General features: G+C 36.8%; 1 protein-coding gene across 1 annotated transcript; it reads right to left on the reverse strand.

Annotated features, from left to right (window-relative positions):
* Positions 1–60: 60 nt before the first annotated feature.
* On the reverse strand, positions 61–19,036 carry LOC137959304 (putative callose synthase 8). Its single transcript, XM_068806708.1, has 41 exons — positions 18,829–19,036; positions 18,250–18,350; positions 15,709–15,830; positions 15,541–15,619; positions 15,298–15,399; positions 15,030–15,149; positions 14,830–14,922; positions 14,658–14,749; positions 14,448–14,574; positions 14,255–14,365; positions 14,104–14,180; positions 10,760–10,862; positions 10,506–10,646; positions 10,294–10,411; positions 9,457–9,785; positions 8,600–8,652; positions 8,450–8,510; positions 8,255–8,336; positions 8,121–8,170; positions 7,903–7,989; positions 7,684–7,818; positions 7,488–7,582; positions 7,309–7,393; positions 7,069–7,229; positions 6,802–6,925; positions 6,615–6,709; positions 6,387–6,534; positions 6,098–6,249; positions 5,141–5,247; positions 4,934–5,041; positions 4,761–4,832; positions 4,031–4,217; positions 3,797–3,941; positions 2,936–3,055; positions 2,743–2,858; positions 2,489–2,572; positions 2,241–2,353; positions 1,932–2,161; positions 875–1,723; positions 609–794; positions 61–455 (listed from the first exon to the last, which is right to left on the reverse strand). Exons 1-41 carry the CDS (start codon positions 19,034–19,036, stop codon positions 183–185), a joined length of 5,841 nt encoding a protein of 1,946 aa, XP_068662809.1. The 3' UTR covers positions 61–182.
* Positions 19,037–19,371: the final 335 nt, after the last annotated feature.

Below are 19,371 nucleotides of genomic sequence, written 5' to 3' on the forward strand. Positions count from 1 at the left end.
GCTTTCTCCAGAGTGACTCAATATGAGTATGTAATCAACAGATATAAATTGCCCTAATTTTATATAAGCAAAAAAAAAAAAATTGATATTTACAGTAACTTGCATTAGAAAAATTAATAATATATATTTCTTTTGTGGAATAAATGATATAACATACACCTAAATGCAAGTATTATCCATCACTAATGGGATTTGCTGAGAGGAATCGACTTCGCTGTCAAATGATCTCGTGCTTTCTTTGTTCCAGTAAGAATGGGTTGAATGTGGAGATTCCGGTTAAATGCCTCGTTAAAAAGAAATTTGGTCTGGCAAGCTGATATGACGGGGAGCCACGCCAAAGCAGCGATTGGAGCAAACAGCAGAAGACCCATTCCATAATCATATGCCTGAGCGAGCACCCGGACATAGTCCCACATCTCGTAGTGTTCGATTCTCTTCCTCACTGCCTGCGCAATCTGGAATATTGGAAACATTATAGTTAGCCCCAAAGATCAGTTGCCACCCTTGTGCAGTAAGTATAATTTACAATGCCAAAGCAAATCGTGATCTTTAGTCTTGATTGAGTGCAACTGGATTTAGAAAAACAAGAATGTTCAGTTTCAACTCACCAATAATAAGCCCCATCCTGTAGGCAGAAAAGCAAGGCAACAGGTAAACAAATCCAGCACAGATAGTTTGCATATGATAAATAGAGCAGTTATGATAGATAAGACCCCTATCAATAGAAGTGCTTTGAAGAATCTGAATACAAGATGGAAATCTGTACTCAGCCTCCGGCGCCCCTCACTAAGTACCTGGCAGAGAAAATATATATAAGAATGGCTTCTTGCTTCTTACTACCGGAGAAGATTAGTTTCAAGATCAATTAATTTACCTTCAGCAGTAGGAAGATAGCACCAATGACAGCCCAGGAGAGTAAATAAACAAGAAAGTTTTTGTTCTCTTGAACTACATCAAGGTGATAAACTAATCCATATTGATAAATGAAAAATCGAACAGAGAGAAGAATTTCAACAATCCTAGAACCCCAGCCCGAGTGTCTGAGATGAGCCTGTTCTTCATTCCACCATGTCTCCCAGCTCTTGTCTTGATGCACTGCTATACCTCTCTGATTCTTAATCCATCTATTCCAGTCTTTCCAGTCCTCAACAATCTTCTGCCAGCGAAAACCATGTGGGTTAAACAGAAAAGGAGCAAAGAGCCAGGTCCATGACATGAACCAGATGGAGTATGTAACTAGCACATACTTCATGCTGTTCTGATACGACTGCCTGAATAAATTGTAGACAATCAAGAGGAGCATCAGTTCAAATCCTTTAACAAAGTGGCTTCGCGAATATAGACGGTAGTTCTCTGTAAAACTGGCATGGAACACCACAAATTTCCGGCCAGTGTGTCTGTATTTTGCCCCACCGTGAAGAACTGTTCGACCATAGTGATGGCATTTTGTTCCAAGAGAGAAAGTGAAGAATACTGCAGCTAGCTGCAACTGCATGAGGAGGAAATCGGTCACAGCTGCATGGAATCCTTTCTCAAGTCCAATCTCCATTACCATTGGCAAGCCTGTTAAAAGTCCTAGCTGAATGAATGACTGGGATGCAAGTGCTGTTTCCAATGACTGTAAGTTCTGAGTCTTTGCCTCTACAAGCAAAGCTTTGTCTAGTCCACTGAGAATTAGATATATTTGCCCATAGAGGAAAAGATAAACGCCCAGTACTGACATCTGCAAATTTAGAGGACAGAAAAAAATTGATTCTTTTTTTATTTGAATCGTAATAGAAAAGAGAAAGTGCTAATTTCCATTTAAGAATAAGTGAAGCAAACAGTTCCCAGGATGTTCCATGAATTTTTTTAAAGTTAATTATTTATCAGCAACTATATTAGGGAAATGCAGGGAAACATCATGAAATTTCTCAGGGGAGAAAACATACCAGACTATTGAAGTAAAACCCAACGGTCGTGAAGTAACATGATAGCATACGGAAAAAGTCAAACTGATGCCCAAGTCGGTAAATATCACGGCTAAGGGTTTGTTCACTGTTACCATTGGCTATTTTGGCTTCAAATTTGGAGATCTGGTTTAGACCAACATCTCGTCCTTTACCAACTTGCATGTATTCGTGGTATGTTACATATCCCCGTCTCAAAGTGGAATTAAATCCTACATTAAGTTAATATATGTCAAAAATAATCTCTGTACTAGCAGTAAATCAGTCTTGATCAAATACTTCAGTCCATACCTGCAAATACATCTTCACTCAGGTTTATAGATTTTGAAGCTTTACTTAATCCACCTCTAGTTATGTGAAATAACCTGTCAAACAAATCTGGATGACCATAGTGGAACCTCACCCTGCATGTTGAAAGAGAGATTGAATAAATTGTAATGGAAAAAGTAATATTAGCAAACAAAGAGTATAACATGCAGATTTCTTAAGGACTTTCATTGTTTTCGAGTTAAAAAGTTAAATTGTTGTTGGCACTACACCTGAGGGGGTTAGCTAAAAGCCTTTGCCCAATGGTGACAAAACTCGTCTCTTGGTAGGACATGAAACCAGCCAGTGATGAAACACTGCACCAATGGAAATGCTGAGTATTTACATTGTAAATGTTTACACCATAAATTTTTTCATAAAAGACTGGTCAAGTGGATCTAGTTATGAACAGTGATGCAGTTCCTTAGCAAGGTAGAGATCCTTGTGAAACAAACATGCATGCACACACTCATACATGTGCAGTTACCTTCCTGTGAATATGTGCTCTCGCACTCCAAGTATGGTAGGAGAGTGCTCTCCTTTATGCCTATGAAACTCTTGCAGAATATTTCTCATTTTGAGGGCTTCCTCCATGTAGTGATCCTGCAAGCAAAGATGCAATTTAAATATGGAACCCTCAAAAAGGTCCTTGATACAATGAACAAGAAAGCTATACATACTTGGTTCATATCAATTGCTTGAAGGGCATCGCCACGGGTGAATATTATAGCTTGGTTTTGATTCTCAGGCTTACCTTCTCCGATAATTGGTGGACCAGGAAGCTTGATGCGATATATTTCCTAGACAAGCATCAGCATAGATCATAAACATCCACCAGAGATTGGACACACCCTTTATTAAACGGATCGCATTTGAGCAAAAGTTACTTCATATCCAACTACCAGTTTACATTAAGGTCAATGTGGTAATTTTACATGTAAGATAGTTTAATTATATTTTATTTAAATGTACTATTTTTAATATAGTTATCGTGTACTTGGTAGATATTTTCATAGATATATATGATTTTCAATGTTATTTATAAGTTTATATGATGATTTCAATATCATTCAAATTGTATTTTGCTTTTTATTTACCAGTTTATCTACCCACTAACTCAAGTTATTAGGTAAATAAACAGGCAATGGAACACCTCTAGTCATTCCAAATGATATGGGTAATGGAATAAGTATTAGTTCAAACAGAATGGGTGAAGAAGGATTTTGATTCTGAGGCTTTCCTTCCACACAAGACCCAGCCTGTCTGGAGCCTCGAGGTTTGGTGCTATGTTTCTTCTAAATAGAGGTACTAGCTCAAGCACAATGCAGTTCTTCAAAGACAAAGCGACTAGCTCAAGCACAAATTATCCACTAACAGTTATCTTTGTGGGAAGCCTGTAGTTTCCTGAAGTTCCGTTTCACTTTGGTTGAACAAAATGTGAAAATGTGTAATTCATACTAAAATACATTAACGAATATATGTACATTTACACATGAAATCAAATGCTTTACTTCTCAATAAATCATGAATGAAATACTAACCTGATCAAGTTTATTCACTGCTTTAACCAAAATTGAAGAGTAAATCTTTGGAGGTTTATTTGCACCTCTCTTATCAACCAGATGAGACTCACTTTTACTTATGTCTTCTTTCTCCTCAATGTAAGCAACACGTAGGGATGGATACCTTCAAAAAGTGTATACACGAATTACTCATGAATGCAGAAGTCCGACCAAGAGAATTAGCTAATCCATATAATTTACTAGAAATTTTACCTTATCATCAAATCCAGAATATCTTGAGCGTGAGGGTCTCCTCTAACTTTTTGTGCACCAAACATTTGACAGGATATGATATATGTGAATTTCATGTCTGCTAGAGCATCCAATTGTGCTGCCAAAGAGTGTTGGCTGTTCTTTCTGCTTTCATCCATTTCAATTCCCCTGTACTCCTCAAGAATGTCTGCAGAAGAAAAACTGGCTAGAGTGTAAAACAAAAAAACATCAAAACAAGCTTGCATCTATTCCAAGCAATAAGAAACTGTTCCAGAACCAGAAACTGCTTCATGCTAGCCTAGTCAGCTTCTTCCAAAGAAATATGCAAAGTGGAACATGAATTTTTAGCATAGAAAAACTATTGAAGGGGAAAGTGGTGTCAGATTAAGAGCTTCATGCTGTGGTACAAAAAGTTGCAAAGAAATAAGTCCAGCATCATACTTTTTGTTTTTTTGTAAGCAGTTGCAACCAAAGATCAGTAACTCAAAACATGAATCACTATGATGAGCTTTTTATGAGGAAATTTAGGGAAATGACACCTAGCCGAATGATCACAGCGTGTTACTCACAAAGTTAATGCATTATCATGTGTTTTCTGACAAAAACAAATTCTCATCTCTTGACTATCCTTGATAATGTCTATCCAGTTAGTGCTAATTCCATTTAGGCCCAGTGGAGGTATGCATTATATGTTTCCTTACTCATGCAGAAAACTTTGTGACCAACTCACCTTCATCCTCCTCAGCCACGTCTAGAAAAGCTTGCAGTTTTAAGGCCTTCCTATAGTACATCATTCCTCTAACTGGCTTATCACAAAAATGGAAACTTAATATGTTAAAGTGGATAAAGAATTACACAGAGACCTACGCAAATTGCTTCTTGGAATTTTGAACTTCTTTATACCTGTTCGGCTAAGTGTCTGACCACGGAAAGAAGCCCAACTTCGTTTCTCTTTTTCATAATCCTCCCGATTTACACCTTCCATTCGTTCCAAAAAATTCTTCCACTCATCTACACCAAAAAGATATTTTCCAGGTCATTAGATTGATGATAGTTGGAGGAAAGGAAGCAAATCATATAATGCACAGATATCGGTCCTTTTTTCATCACCTGGATATATCTCTTTCATATAGAAGAAAATAGAAGCCCCATCTTGCCTCGACATGAGCTCTTCCTTTGAAAATGTAACCTCTTCCATGTAGTATGGAGTCAAAACGCTAAATTCAAACAGGTAATTTATAGTCAGGAAAGCTAATCAGATTCAGAACTGGAATTCCTCTATTTGCACAGGTATAAAGTCACTGTTGAAGTTAAACATGTTTTGTGAAGAAATAAAAGTGTAAGAGACACAGGCAGTGAGAAGAAGAGAAGAGGATGAGAATTCTGAGAGAAGGCAAATAAAGGACCAGTTGAACAGTTGCCAGATGTCATCCTCTATTTCTATAATTATTCTATTAGTTGTGTTACACTTTCGAGTAGACTGGTAATAGGATTTCATTGCTCTTACCTAATTCACTCTAACTTACATTCAACAACTAACTTGAACTCTTATCTTCCCAGTAGCATCTGCCACTATAATTGCTAAATACTATGGTTACCCGACCTGCTGGATTTGGAAGGGAGCGGGTCATATCAGGGAGTCAAAGTAGCAGCTTGTATTCTCTACATTTTCCACCTGACTCACTGTTGAGTCCAGCTTCTGGACTCGGAAGAACAACCCGATTTGGGTGATCCAATCTGGGCCACATTGGGTCCAATGTTAGGGTCAAAATACTACATTAAATACAATGTATCAACTACCCTACTATAACTATCGATTTCTTTCTTGATTGACTGAAATATTCACATCTTATGTATCTAATGTTACAGTGAACATCAGCACATGCTCAAACACATGATAGAGAGCACAAATTTGATATTAGGTTTATGTATGACTACTCCATAGATATCACATCATACATGTTTTAAAAGTAGCAGCTGATATATTTCATTATACAATAATAATGAAACGTGCATCTAAGAAACAAGAATGAGACAATGGAACAGAAAAATTTCATGTAGGTCAACCTGAATGACAACATATTTCGAACTTTTGGAGCAGCAGGAATATCCATAAACAGAGAATTGGTAAAGAAAGAAATACGCCGGCATGCTTCTAGGTTTTTTGGGACATCAATAGCCGTCTCTTTGACTGTAAGCAACAAATACAACCGCCGAATCTGCCACAAAATTTATCAGTGTTAATTTTACTAATTATAGTTGTCAAAATCACATGCATGCATGCAAACAAATGTGCCAGACTGAACCAACTTCTCATCCATCCGAATCCACAACTCACCGTGAATAAAAACTTTACCTGGTTCTTTAGTGGGCCACTATTTGGTAGTGGAAAACAGATAGAAGGGTCATAGCGACCTGCCGCAAATACTTCTGATGGAGGTTCATTAAAATAAGTAATTGCGTTCTCCTCTGACGGTTGGTAGTCGGAGATCAAATCCAAAATCCTGTGTGGAATTCATCTGGTTTTTTAATAAGATAATATGGTGATCTTGAGTCTGATAAATGATTGGCTGAATATCCTAACCTGGATGGGTCCACCATCATATCAGTTGTTACAACCTCAAGTAAATCTTGTAGCAGCTTCACTACCTGTTCTTGATGAGATTGCTCATTTTCAAACTACAATGTGAATAAACAACTCATCATTGAGACACACTTTTGATGCTTACTGCAAATACCCAGAAAGTAAAAAATGCGAAGCTAGAAACTACCAATAGTTTAACGAGCTGAATGCATTTATCAAGTAGAACTGGTAGCCTATGCATCTTGAAATCCGTCAAAAGGTTGAACTTGCCAATACTAGTCTCTATTTGTTGAAACAACTCAGAGATGATTCTGAAAAAAGTAATTCACCATTAAAACCATGTCAAATATCTAACCATAAAAACTACCATATTGAAGAGATAGCACAGAAAGTGAGTGACAAAGTAAGAAGGAAAAAAAAACGGTGAATTAAGCTTCAAAGTGGAACTAAATACCTTTTCTCCATATCACCCACAACCAGGATCCCGAGGATATTTTTCAGTGATTCATAGCATTCCCTCACAGCATATTGCATATAACTATCCTTTTTTATTTTTCGGTAAAGATGCTCATCTTTTCCAACAAAATCTTTAGCAATGTCCATAGCAGTTGAAAACTGACATAAATGAAATTTAAAACTTAGGATGAGGGTAAGACCTAACTTGCACTTAAGCATAAAAAACACAGATCATTACCTTGTTAGCAAGGAGGAAAACAGGCCAGCATATGAACTCAGAACCTAATTCTGATGGCAAAGGCATAATCATCAAATCCATCTCTCTGACAAAAAACACACACTTATTATCTTGGTTTGGTCACATGGACGATTTAGTTGCCTTCTAAATACACTGATTCCTGAAAAAGCATCCTGTACCTATTGTTTATCAGATCCTCAGATCGAAAGCTGATGATGATTTGGTTCCATACTTGAGCAAATTTAGAAAAACCATTTTTTTCATTTTCTGATGACTGAAAAATGCACATAAAATTGTTAACATAAATGGGAGATCTATTTCTTGTTTGTATATTTTGAATGACTCTACTCCATCAGATAATATGCTCTTTTTTACCTTGGGAATTCTGTGCTGGAAGGGCTTTCCTTCGTTATTATTGTTTTCCTTTTTTGACATGGATGGAATAAGGGAAGCATTAAATGCTGCAGGCAACAACTCAAACCTACTTCTCAGCATTCCCATCGTACGAATCTATTTATTAAAACAAATCAGTATTCTAACTTCAAAGAAGAGCTCCTCAGTTGTTATTATTATTTTGATAAGAAGCCAAGTTACCTCACCAAGATGATGAAAAATGCCTGAGACTCCACCGAAGATTGTACAGAAGACTGAATACCAAATCTGGGTGTCCATAAAATATACCTGTATTAAACATGATGATAAATATTCTCAAAAAAAAAATCTCAAATAAGTTATATTCAACTTCGATACTGAAGCTGATCAAAGTGAATACAAATGAATAAAACATTTCATGTATATTTAAAAGAACTCACAAGGATAACAGGAGACCAAACAGATACAATTGCACCAGCATTGCTTTTGACTGCATGATAGCAATTTTTTAGATTAACATACACTATAATTTATAGTATCAAAATAATTAGATTTAACTGAATATAATAATAACCTCTGGGAAAAAGTTCATGCCAGTCATACTTGTGTACTCCAATTTTCATGATCTGCTTCGTTGGCTCTACAAGTGGTTTTATCTGAATGGTTTTGGTTCACAAAAAGAAAATTGAGAAGATTTCATATTATCAAGCTCTTTATCCTACTTTTCTTGCTGGGGAGAAAACATCAGTAGAAAAGTTGAGTAGTCAACCTCAAAGTGGTAGCTGAACAGAAATTTGCTTAACAACAATAATGCCCAGAAAAGTGTATACCTGTAAAGTTTGACAAAAACATTTAGAACAAGAGTTACTGAGAAGAAAACAAAGAGAAAATGAATCCGAGCAATAACATATAGAATTACTTGAAAATTGGAACTTGCCGTTCTTGTATTCCTCGTCCTATATACAGTTGAGGCTGAAAAACAAGAAGCAAACATGATTCATGCAAAGGTATATTGACTGAAGAGAAGAAACAGCAAAAGGGAAAGAAGGCCACTTTCATTAAGCATACACCCAAACTAGTTAGAAATTGTAGTAGGCTGTCTATATCACTGCCTATAGGAGCAAAGAAAATGGAAAGATATTTAACAGACCATAGAAATTCAGCATCTTGGCAAACTGTGTATCACCTAACAACTTCCTTGTTCTCCAGTAAGAAAAGTCTATATACACAGTTCCTTTTGACAAAGTTGTGGCATATAGAAGGCATCAATGAATATGTCTATGTTTTATTTTATATAAACGTATTACATGTAGGAGTAGGTAAATAAGAAGAATCATTTATCTGTGGTTTGGCACCTTCAAGTGAGTACTATTAGTGCACAAGTAAGGAGAGTTCTTCTTATTGGTTGATGGACAAATGACAAGTACAGGAAGATATGGAACTACTGAGGAACCCATGCACTAGTAAGGAGAGTTTTCATTATTGGTTGATGAACCAATAACAAATATAGGAAGATATGGAACTGAGGGAACCCTTGAGACATAGCAATGAAGTCAGTTGGGAACAGTAGACCGGAGGTTCATGTGGCTGAAGCCAGCATACTTGGGATAAAGCTGTGAAGTTGATGATTGAAAAGAGCATCGTTGAACATAAACCAGGGATGATAGCAGAGAGTAACTACCATGGACTAATAGGGATATAATGTACAAAAGGAGTACCATATAACGAAAAAGACTAATCCAGCAAAGTACCTAAGAAGGCTTTTAGGTTGCTTACCTGGCTCCACCAGGACAAAATAGTAAAAATCTGCCAATCTGAGGTTTCAATGTAGCTACTAATGGCTGGCACAAAAAATAACACCAGACTTATTGCATTACTAGTCAAGTATATTGCAACAGTAACCATATATGAGGTTATGCACCACTCTCCAGCTCCATTCCAGTATAGTTTGGTGGCACAAGTAGGATTTTGTCTAGAATTAGCATAATATACTGGAAGTATTATGGTCCAAATGGCAGCAGTGAGAAGCTTCAAGATGTATCTCATTTTTCTATAGAAGTTCATAGTGTTCCTTGTATCCCAAGCAAAAGCAATGTCAAGACTTGCTGCAAGTACAAAAACTTATGTTAATCACCATAACACTGCAATAAGGTGAGAAATGACATGTAAGCAGTCAATATGAAACTTCAAGAGAAAACTAATTTGCTTGACAATATCAGTGACAAGAAAGATACATATGAATAATGAAAATTGTTAAAATATCAGTTCGGGGATATTTTGGTCATTTATTATATTATGTTTTTATCCTATATTATGTCTGTTAGATAGACAATGTCTTCAGATGCCCATGGTTCAATTTTCATTCATTTTAGCGATGTATTTTAGGAGATATTAAGTTTATGCCTTGAGGAGTTTTTTTGTCATTTATGTAAAATTCACTTAAACCCTGATTATAAGAAGAGAAGGCATGCTTTTTCTGGCATGCACTCCAAGGCAGCCAAGGCTGCTCCTCTCCAAAAGCCTTCTACTTCTTATTTCCCATCTTTTCTCCTCTAATCTCAAAATTTTCAAAAATAATACAAAAAGTTCAAATGTAAAGAGCGAATTTGATACCTTGTACAAGCCTATAGGCAGCAGATGTTATAAAGATACTTGTAATGTCATCAAAAACTGCGGCATCAAATATCTGGAAAAGTGATTCCATACCATGCCACGCCATTATTATCATCACCTGAGAAATGGAAAGTAGCCATCACAGTCACAGATGCAAAATGGCAGAGGTTATAAATAACAAGTGGCATTGGCTAACTTATAGTCAAGTTTACCTGAAGAGCCAGTATAAAAAAAGTCCACATCCTATCAAAACTTCTGAAAAGGTGTAGAAATGAACGGATCTCTGTGAAATTTGTTTTCCCTAACCATCTTGGCCCATGATCTTCAGTTCTAGTAACCGACATTTTTTCACCCTGCATCACACCAAAGGAAGTGAGCCATTTCAGAATTGAAGTAATAAGAAGAATGATCTATTAAATGTTGTTGAATAGGAAACAAACAAACAAAGTAGGGACTTTGGAGAAACCTTGAATTTGAACATACACCCTTTTTTTGTTTCACCAGAAGTTGTACAGAAAAAATCATGGGCACGACACGTAGGCCATCCCAACTGGAAACAATCTGGGGACCTGAAAACTCTACGAGTTATAATATAGCATATAAACTGTTTATGCATGAGATAGACATACAGATAAAGTAGCATAATCTCATATGAATCGCTTATAATTTGAAACATGTAAGTAAAACAATATCATACTAGCAAAATCTCCCACAACATCATATATGAACATCATCCATTCAGTTTTCCTAGATTTTCAGTCTAAGATATTTGGTGTTGAATATGAAGATGTTTTTTCACCTTCTGAAAAAAAGATGTTCTTCACATAAATTCCAAAAAGAAAACCTTTTAATTGTGCAGCAAGCTAATCTCCTACACGTCTCATATCTTATGCATTTTACTGTGAATCACCATCCATATGGGCATTTGTGGACAGATAAATGACTGTTTCTGTCCTTATGTAGGTCTAAGTATAGAAAATGTTTCATGAGCTATAAGTGATGCTCTTGAAGAGGAGCATATGTAAAGATGGCATTGTTTGGTCCACACAACAATTAGTCATAATCATTTCAAAGTAGCATGCTCCAGGGCATTATGAATAAGAAATTCATCTATAAGCATGGATAGCAAGCCCAAATATGAAATAACATCCCTATTCACTTCATCCATAATTCTACAAAATATGTGCTGCTGTAATTAATCCACACTTGGAATTCTTAAGGGTATAATTTACACATAATTTTGAGTGTAATTAAGGGAAAATTGTCCTTGTAAGTGGAATTAAGCTGTATATTTATCATGGATCAGTCGAGCATAGAAGTTATCACAGCATATAACTCTCAAGAAAATAAAATAAAGCTCTATTTATGCCATGTAAACTTACTTCTCTCAAACCTTCTATTGACATCAAAATCAGTTTTATTTTGTCTATTTCTAAAGTTCATCAAAGGCAGTTTAATTTCAACATTTTATTGTTTTCTGCATGGTTCACCAATAATAGGTCAGACAACCTAGTTTGATCTAGACTCTCCCCAAAAGTATTAGCAATTCATCTATAGTTCACATCAAGGTAAGATAGCTTCTTGAAGCCCAAGAAAAATTGAAGTGGATCCCCGTTGAGAATAATTCTTGGAAAGAATGCCCATATTAATTGGGAACAATCTTGTCGGGCTTTGGGTTGAGCCTGGTTTCATCCTAAAGTTACCAGCCACTTAGGAGGCCTATTGCTCAACCTTATAACCCATTAATTTTTCTTCTCATTTTTCAATATGGGAATTTTTCCCACTCAGCACTCCTCACATCTAAGCTTATACATAACGGACCTAAGATGAGGGCACAAACCCTCTAACAGGGCACACGTCCTACCTCATGGAGCCCGTAACACACATATAACTTGGGAAACACAAACTAGGTCTCAACCCACACACACAACCTGCTTTGATAACATTGTTGTGTTTTGGGTTAAAGCCCGGTTCCCTCCCAAAATGACTAGCCACTTAGGAGGCCTATTGCTCAACCATACAACTCATTAAATTTTCTTCTCTTTTTCAATGTGGGACTTTTTCCCACTCAAAATGAATCATAAATCATAATAATGTATGAAATAACCTATTATGTACATCTAGCAGATGGATGCTTAAAAAATCCTGAATTTGATTAAACATCATTCTTTTTACTTCATCAGTTCATTTGACTTTACCTTTTCAAATGGCTGGGTTATCATTATTTAGGAATGATTAAGACCACAAAAAATTGATTTACCTCTTGAAAAGCATCAACTGTACAAAACCAATTTTAGCTAATGTAGAACAACATCCAAAATCATATTTTAGCCCATAGCAAGCATAAAGAATAAATCACCTTGTTCAAAACATGGACCTGAAATCAAATTTGGCCAATCAAAATTAGCCATAAAAATCTAGAGATAGAAATGACTCATACAGATCAAATTTGTTCATGGTTTCACCTTCGTATTGAATCGTTTTTCTATCTTTCCATTTCATTCTTACCATATCATGGATTGTTGGGTTGCAATCTTACAAGCCCCATCTCACTCTTTAGCACACAAGCCGCTTTACTTAGGGGTGGACACGAGTTGGTTCAGGGTCGGGTTTCCCAAAACCTAAATCCCGCCTCAATCCCCGACCCCGAAACCCGAACCCGAAAAATACCCAAATCATCAAACCCAACCCCGACCCGATCACCGTCCCTGCAACCCCGTCTCTCCCCCGTTCCATAAACCCAACTTAAACTTAACCCATCCCCACCCTGTCCGAATAAACCCGACCTGTCTCAACCCCGTTGTACATCCGTGTCTCGTTCGTGGGTCGGGTTTGGGTCGGATTCAGGTTGGGTTTGGGAGACCCTTCCCCGACCCAAAACTAGGAGGGTTTTTTTCAACCCCATCCCTGACCTGCAGGGTGAAACCAGAAACCCGAACCTAAGTTTTTCGGGTTGGGTTCCCTGTAAAAGCCGACCTGATGCCCACTCCTACCTTTACTACAAAGGGGAACTTTAATCATGCTTCCAAGCAAAGCCTAGGTGACATTATCACTATAAGGAGCCAAGGGGCATGTGTGCATGGCAGCAAGTGGGCCTAAGATAGCAAGAGGGGAGCACCTGCAGAGCCCATAATTATTTATCCAGACAATACAACTTATTAAAAATGAATTCAGGTCCATCCCTAAATAACTAGTTAAAGTTTAGGAATCTTTTTCCCAACTAATAACAATAGGAATTTTCTACATGTTCTATATGGGACAATTGCCAATACTCCTTACCTTCACACTAAACAAAGAAAAAACAGACTTCAGATATGGATAACAAACACAAACTCAAACAGAGCATAAACTAAGCCTAACAAAGTAAAAAAAAAACTATTCTAATACCATGTTCAATTTAAGTTCAAATCCATCCCAAAATGACTATCCAAAGTTTAAAAAGCCTTTTCCTAACTAATAATCACAAGAGTTTTCTAAATTTAATCATATGTTGGACTATTCCCAACATTCTTCTACTTCATCCCAATTAAATCTACATTGATGCAGTTACTACTCACCAATTAATATTACCAATAATGTCAAGCTCAATTAGAGTTACTTCTTTTTTTTTTTGAATGGTGATGTGGGTAACTTATTTTTATCTCCTGTTTTGGATGTGGTGTTGATTGACCAAATTTGATGTTTGTGTGTCCATGTATGTGTGTGTATAATACATAGTATATATATATATATATATATATATATATATAAAGAGAGAGAGAGAGAGAACAGCCAGACCGACAAAGAGAGGCATAGGAAGATATTACTGACCAGAAATACTCATTCAGATCATCATAGTTTCTCCAATTAGAGTAGTCAGCTTTCCCATTTTGGCTCTTTTGAGCTTCCTTCAATGTTCGAGAACATCACTTAGAATTCAAACTAGAACAGCATGCCAGATGCAAAAAAGTAAAACTAGTACCTCATATATGACCCTGTAAATCGGGGTAACTACATTGTCTAGAAAGAACTCAGATTCTACAGATCCTACTTCAACAGCAGCTGATAATATGCAACTTAGTTCATGTGCCATCTGCAGAAATGGAACAAATAAAAGTTAAGGATACCATGTTGTTGATCAAACCCAATGACACATGTATCATATTTCAGCTCACATGATGAAAAATATAACACAGACACTCTGGCATAAATCTCAAGTTTGAAGCCTCCCCCCATATCAGAAGATAGAGGCCTATATACAAAATCTTATGTTGTTGTATTTCCTGCTTCACGGGTGGCATCCTGCAAATCGCACAAGAAGAACCATGTAACAATTGTGACCATGTAATACATAAAACAAGGAAAGAAGAAGATTAACACATTACCGGATATTACTTTTTCTTCCCACAAATTTGCACCAATTCCTATAGTTTTTTAACAACTTTTTAACTAATTCATCTACAGGTCTTTCATCAAGCTGAAAGAACAAAATAAACTTGAATGAGATACAAATTTAATTCCAAAAGTTACAGATTTGTTGATAATCAATTGGCATACCTCAGACATAGATGTCGGCTTGGGAATTTGTCTGATATGCATGTTAGCAAGCAATAAAATTAGATGTTCCCGCTGGTTGTCAACATTCCCTTTCTACAGTTGTATAAATGTGCCAGTGTATTAATATGAAGCACTACAACAGAATAGGACCATAAAATGACACCACTGGTGACTTGGTATAAACTTAGAAAAACAATTACCTGAAACCCAAATCGAAACTGAAGCCAATCAAGTAAATCCAGAGAAGCCCCTGGCTTATGGTCATTTTCTGTCAGAGGCAAACCACGAGTGTTGCGCACAGCTTCAACAGCTGCTTTGATCTGTTAAGGTGCTTGCAAATAAGTGGGGTTATCATACAGTTATATTTCGCCAGCAAGCAAATATGCATACATATATGGTGGTGTGAAGCTAAAGGAAACAAAGTTTGTAAACATATAAAAATGACAAATATAACTTATTGTGTCTGACCTCTGGGCGTTGCATAATGGCATGATGTGCACCAGAAGAACCAAGTGGGAGAATGTTGTATGCAAAAGAGTTCTCCTCAAAATCCTCTCCATCACCAAGGTTCTACAGAGTTTGTTAGATGAACAAAGCAACTTATAATTTACTGGATTACCTCAAAGCTGGAAATAAATTAATGAGACAAACAAGGATTCTAAGATTTAACAAAGTCAAAGATGTTGGAAATTAAAGAATACTACAATATACCTCCGCAACTCCGTCCATAATAGCTTTCAGTACTTCAAACAGAACATAAGCAATTCCATATGCATTTGTCAACTGCTCTCTGTGAAAATAGATACTGAGATTTCAATCTGAATAAACTGTAAAGAAAGAAATCCACTTAAAAAATACAAGATAGGGAACAATTATTACCTACTTGCAGGGTCAGAAGCTTGACCAAGTCTGCGGATGTAATTGCTATACTTACGGCATAAACGTTTCAGTTCTCTCCCATCACTCCTCTCTTTCCGAGTATGAAGAGTAGCTCGATCATCCTATAATTCAGGACATGGAAAACTCAAGGAAAGAAGAGAAGGAATTTGAATTTAAGCAGAATGAGGCAATCCTTTCCAACTGAAAAGAATGTGTTTCACATCATAGAACTTCTGAGGTGAATTAACTAGAAAAGAGTTGAAAGGTAGATTTTTCATGCAGACGGCACAAATTCAAACACGTAACTGCTAGTGACCAGAATACCATAAGGCACTATACCTCTGCTACTTTCATGCCAAATTGAAAATCTTCAAGTATTTATATTAAGATAGCCCAACTCAGAAGCAAACAGACTCTTTACATTGAAGGGCAATAATTATGGTTTTGATAGTATTGGCTTTGGAACCAAATAATGAACTTTGCAGATAATCTTCCAAAATTTTACTTCAGAACTAGATGAAGTTGTGCAAAATTATGGATTCTTATTTTGACAAAGATAAATTGTCTGTTATACTTTCTGTTGAGTCAAAAATCTTTCACTTAACTAGGCATCCAGTCACTTTTCTTCGATCCAGTAATGGGACCAACAATATCCATAAGAACTTTTTTTCCAACTGCTCTAATGCAAAAAGCTTGGTCTAGTAGGCTAGAGGTCCATTTTTTACTATTTGGATAATGGGATTGAATGTACTTCCTGCAATCTTCCAATGTATTTTTTTTTTTTTTTTTTTGAAATGGTGCTGAATTTTATTAAGACAAAAGCTCAAACGAGCAGGTTACAAAGGGGGGCAATCTTCCAATGTAACTAAAGTGGTACCTATTCAATTTGTGGTGAGCCTAGGGTGCAAGAGAATCTGAAGTAGAAGTCTTGTAAATAACCTCAGAGAAAGTCTAATAGAATTTTTTTTAAAGTCTAATAGATAACCTCATGAAATATTAGTAATCTGAATTATATGTCCACTTTCAGGTAGTAATCCCAATTTCTGTGTTAAGGATAAGAATATGGAGTACTTTGGAACTATATTAATGTTATCAAGATCAAACCTTGTCCATGGTTACACGATCCATTACATTATCTCATGCTGTCCCTTAGGAAGTAATCCAACTAAGCTGACAAAAAGTGTTCCAATTTCTATGTACAGGTTCTGTGAGATATCTACATTCCCTGGAAGAAGGGTTAAAGATGCAAGTGAGAAACCTTTCATATCTAGTTTTTTGAGCTTAAGTGGAGCTCAAGATGATAACGATTAAGTTCATTTAGTGACTAAAGAAACAGTTACAAGTAAAGTTTTCGTGTTTTAAGGGAATAAATCAAGAATAGTAAGTAACACAGTGTATCAGATAAAGAAATTTCACTATTATATTTTGTTCTCCAGGTATAAACCATGTCCACTCTCTGAGTAGAAAGGGATTCATATTATTCTCAAGTGCAAGTCATCAGACTTCATTGACAGCGGCTAACCAATACAACCCAACAGACCGATCTGTTAGGTGCGGAAAGCTACCACCTACAAGAGTGGACGGAACCACTCTGACACCCACCCCGCCCATTCTTGACTGCATCTCACGGGATTCGAACGCGGGACGTGGCATGCCCAGCTCTGATTCCATGACAGCGGCTAGCCAATACAACCCAACAGACCGATCTGTTAGGTGCGGAAAGCTACCGCCTACAAGAGTGGACGGAACCACTCTGACATTGATGGCGTGACTCTTTTAGACACTAGGAGAAAGAACTAGGTAAGAAGAGATTCTTCAATTTATCCCAAATGACCCTCAGACTCCAAACTTCAACCCCATCCTGAAGCCTTTCATTAAAAATATGATTCTTTAATTTGATTTCTTGACCTAGTACTGTTAATATACTTTGTCAATCAAATCCAATCTTAGTATTACATTCAGAACAAGATAAAAACATTCACTCACACCAGCATCTTGAGGATGGTTTTGCATCAGTAGCATGTATAATGTTTGGAGTGATAACCAATAGCTTTCAGGAACTTACAAGGGCAGCATTGGACGACACATACCAATACAACACTAAAGACCAGCAATAGTGGCCAATGTGTATCGAATTCTCATTACCTATCCCAGTTACTTGTGATCTGGAGCAGATAAGATCTGTTTTTTTTTTTTTTTTACCTTCTTTATTTGTTAGAGTACCCACAGGTAAATAGGTAAATTGGGTAAACAAAATAGGTAAGTACACATCCTTTAAAATTAAACAATTGAATCTATAAGAAGAGGTTGTTTTCTTACAATGACATAGAGAGGAACTACTACCCCTCCCGATATTTGGGTAATCCAGTATGGAATGACACTCACCCATTCTACCTATAAGCATTAAATGGGTAAACTAATCCCAATGCTTACACAAGCAACAGTTTTTGTTCCATAGCATTTATAAATGGACAATTAGAATGTAGAATCAGGAAATTGTTTAAAATTGTTCCCTACTTCATTCAGAGAGATCGAGTGCACCTGTTCAAGTCGCCGAAGGAGAGCGGTTTTGAACTGTCTTACTCCTCTACCTGTCGAATTCCTATCAATTTCATGCGCTCGCTCAAATGCATAGAAGCGACCTATCCAATGAATCGCATAGAGAATAGGGAAGTTATCAAAATTAGTTTGCAACACCAATGTGAGGTACAATGCAACTTTGTAAGGAGACAGAAAGCTGTTAGTTTTAGCCGTTTGATAGAAAAGGCATATCAGATAAATTGTAATTTTAAATTTTTTGATGAGCTGCTAAATTGGTTATTGCTTGAGGAAAGGAGAGGGAGCTAATATTCTTTAATTCTGTTACTAGTTACAAAGTCTGTGCCTCTTAAAAAATCAAGAGCTGAAATCAACTATGTAAAAAATCAAGAGAAAAAAGATTCACTGTGTCTCACGAGGAGAGTAAACCATCAAAGACTTCCACAGATAGAAAATTTCATATTACTTCTCTGAGTAAGTTACATGTAAAGAACAGACGTTGAAATTCATTAAAATGAAGGTCGAAAACAGAAGTATATATCAAATAAATAAGGAGAAACACAAAAACTCCCTTAAACTTACATAAATATGCAGCACGAGGGAACTCTCTCTCAATCTGATTCGCAACTCGAAGGAACTGGCGTATACTTAGCAAAGTCGGGGGCAATTGCTCGCTATTGAAAGGGTGACCAGTGGCAACAGGTCCAGCAGTTATTGATCTTGTAATGGGCGGCGGCAAAGAGTTCGCGTCGCTTCCGCGGCCGGACTCTTCTACCACAATCTCCGCCATTGTTAGAAGGATCAATCTCCGACAACGGAGAAGATTTCCAGGTATTTCTACTACCAGTTTCCATAGCTCTTTGCAGTTCCTTTTGGCCTTTGTGCTTTTTTACTTTTGCCTTTAGCTTTTGCTTGGTAGCGAAGAAGGAGCTGATGAAATGTGCAGGAGGGGAGTGAAGAAAAACTGTTTTTTGAAAAGCTTCAGGGCGGTTTTCCTTTTTTTTCCGCAACGCTTTTTATTTCCCGGGAAAAGAAAGCGACTCGGGTCGTCTCTCTCTAAAGCCGAACGTGCAACGGGATTTTGAATACTCCGTAATCGACCTCTTCCGTTCCAAATGGCAAACT

Source organism: Aristolochia californica, unplaced genomic scaffold (genome assembly GCF_029961685.1).
Source record: "Aristolochia californica isolate CCGP_79_NKW_82.1479 unplaced genomic scaffold, dmAriCali1.0.hap1 SCAF_3, whole genome shotgun sequence".
In the NCBI taxonomy this organism is placed as follows: domain Eukaryota; kingdom Viridiplantae; phylum Streptophyta; class Magnoliopsida; order Piperales; family Aristolochiaceae; genus Aristolochia; species Aristolochia californica.

Bases quoted from the DNA above. Each gene is read 5' to 3' on its own strand.
- LOC137959304 (XM_068806708.1), bottom strand. From the start codon at position 19,036: ATGGCGGAGATTGTGGTAGAAGAGTCCGGCCGCGGAAGCGACGCGAAC. The intron at 14,181-14,254 runs GTACTAGTTTTA...CGAACATTGAAG, and splicing joins TTTACAGGGTCATATATGAG to GAAGCTCAAAAGAGCCAAAA. The intron at 3,942-4,030 runs GTAAAATTTCTA...CACTTTTTGAAG, and splicing joins ATTCTGGATTTGATGATAAG to GTATCCATCCCTACGTGTTG.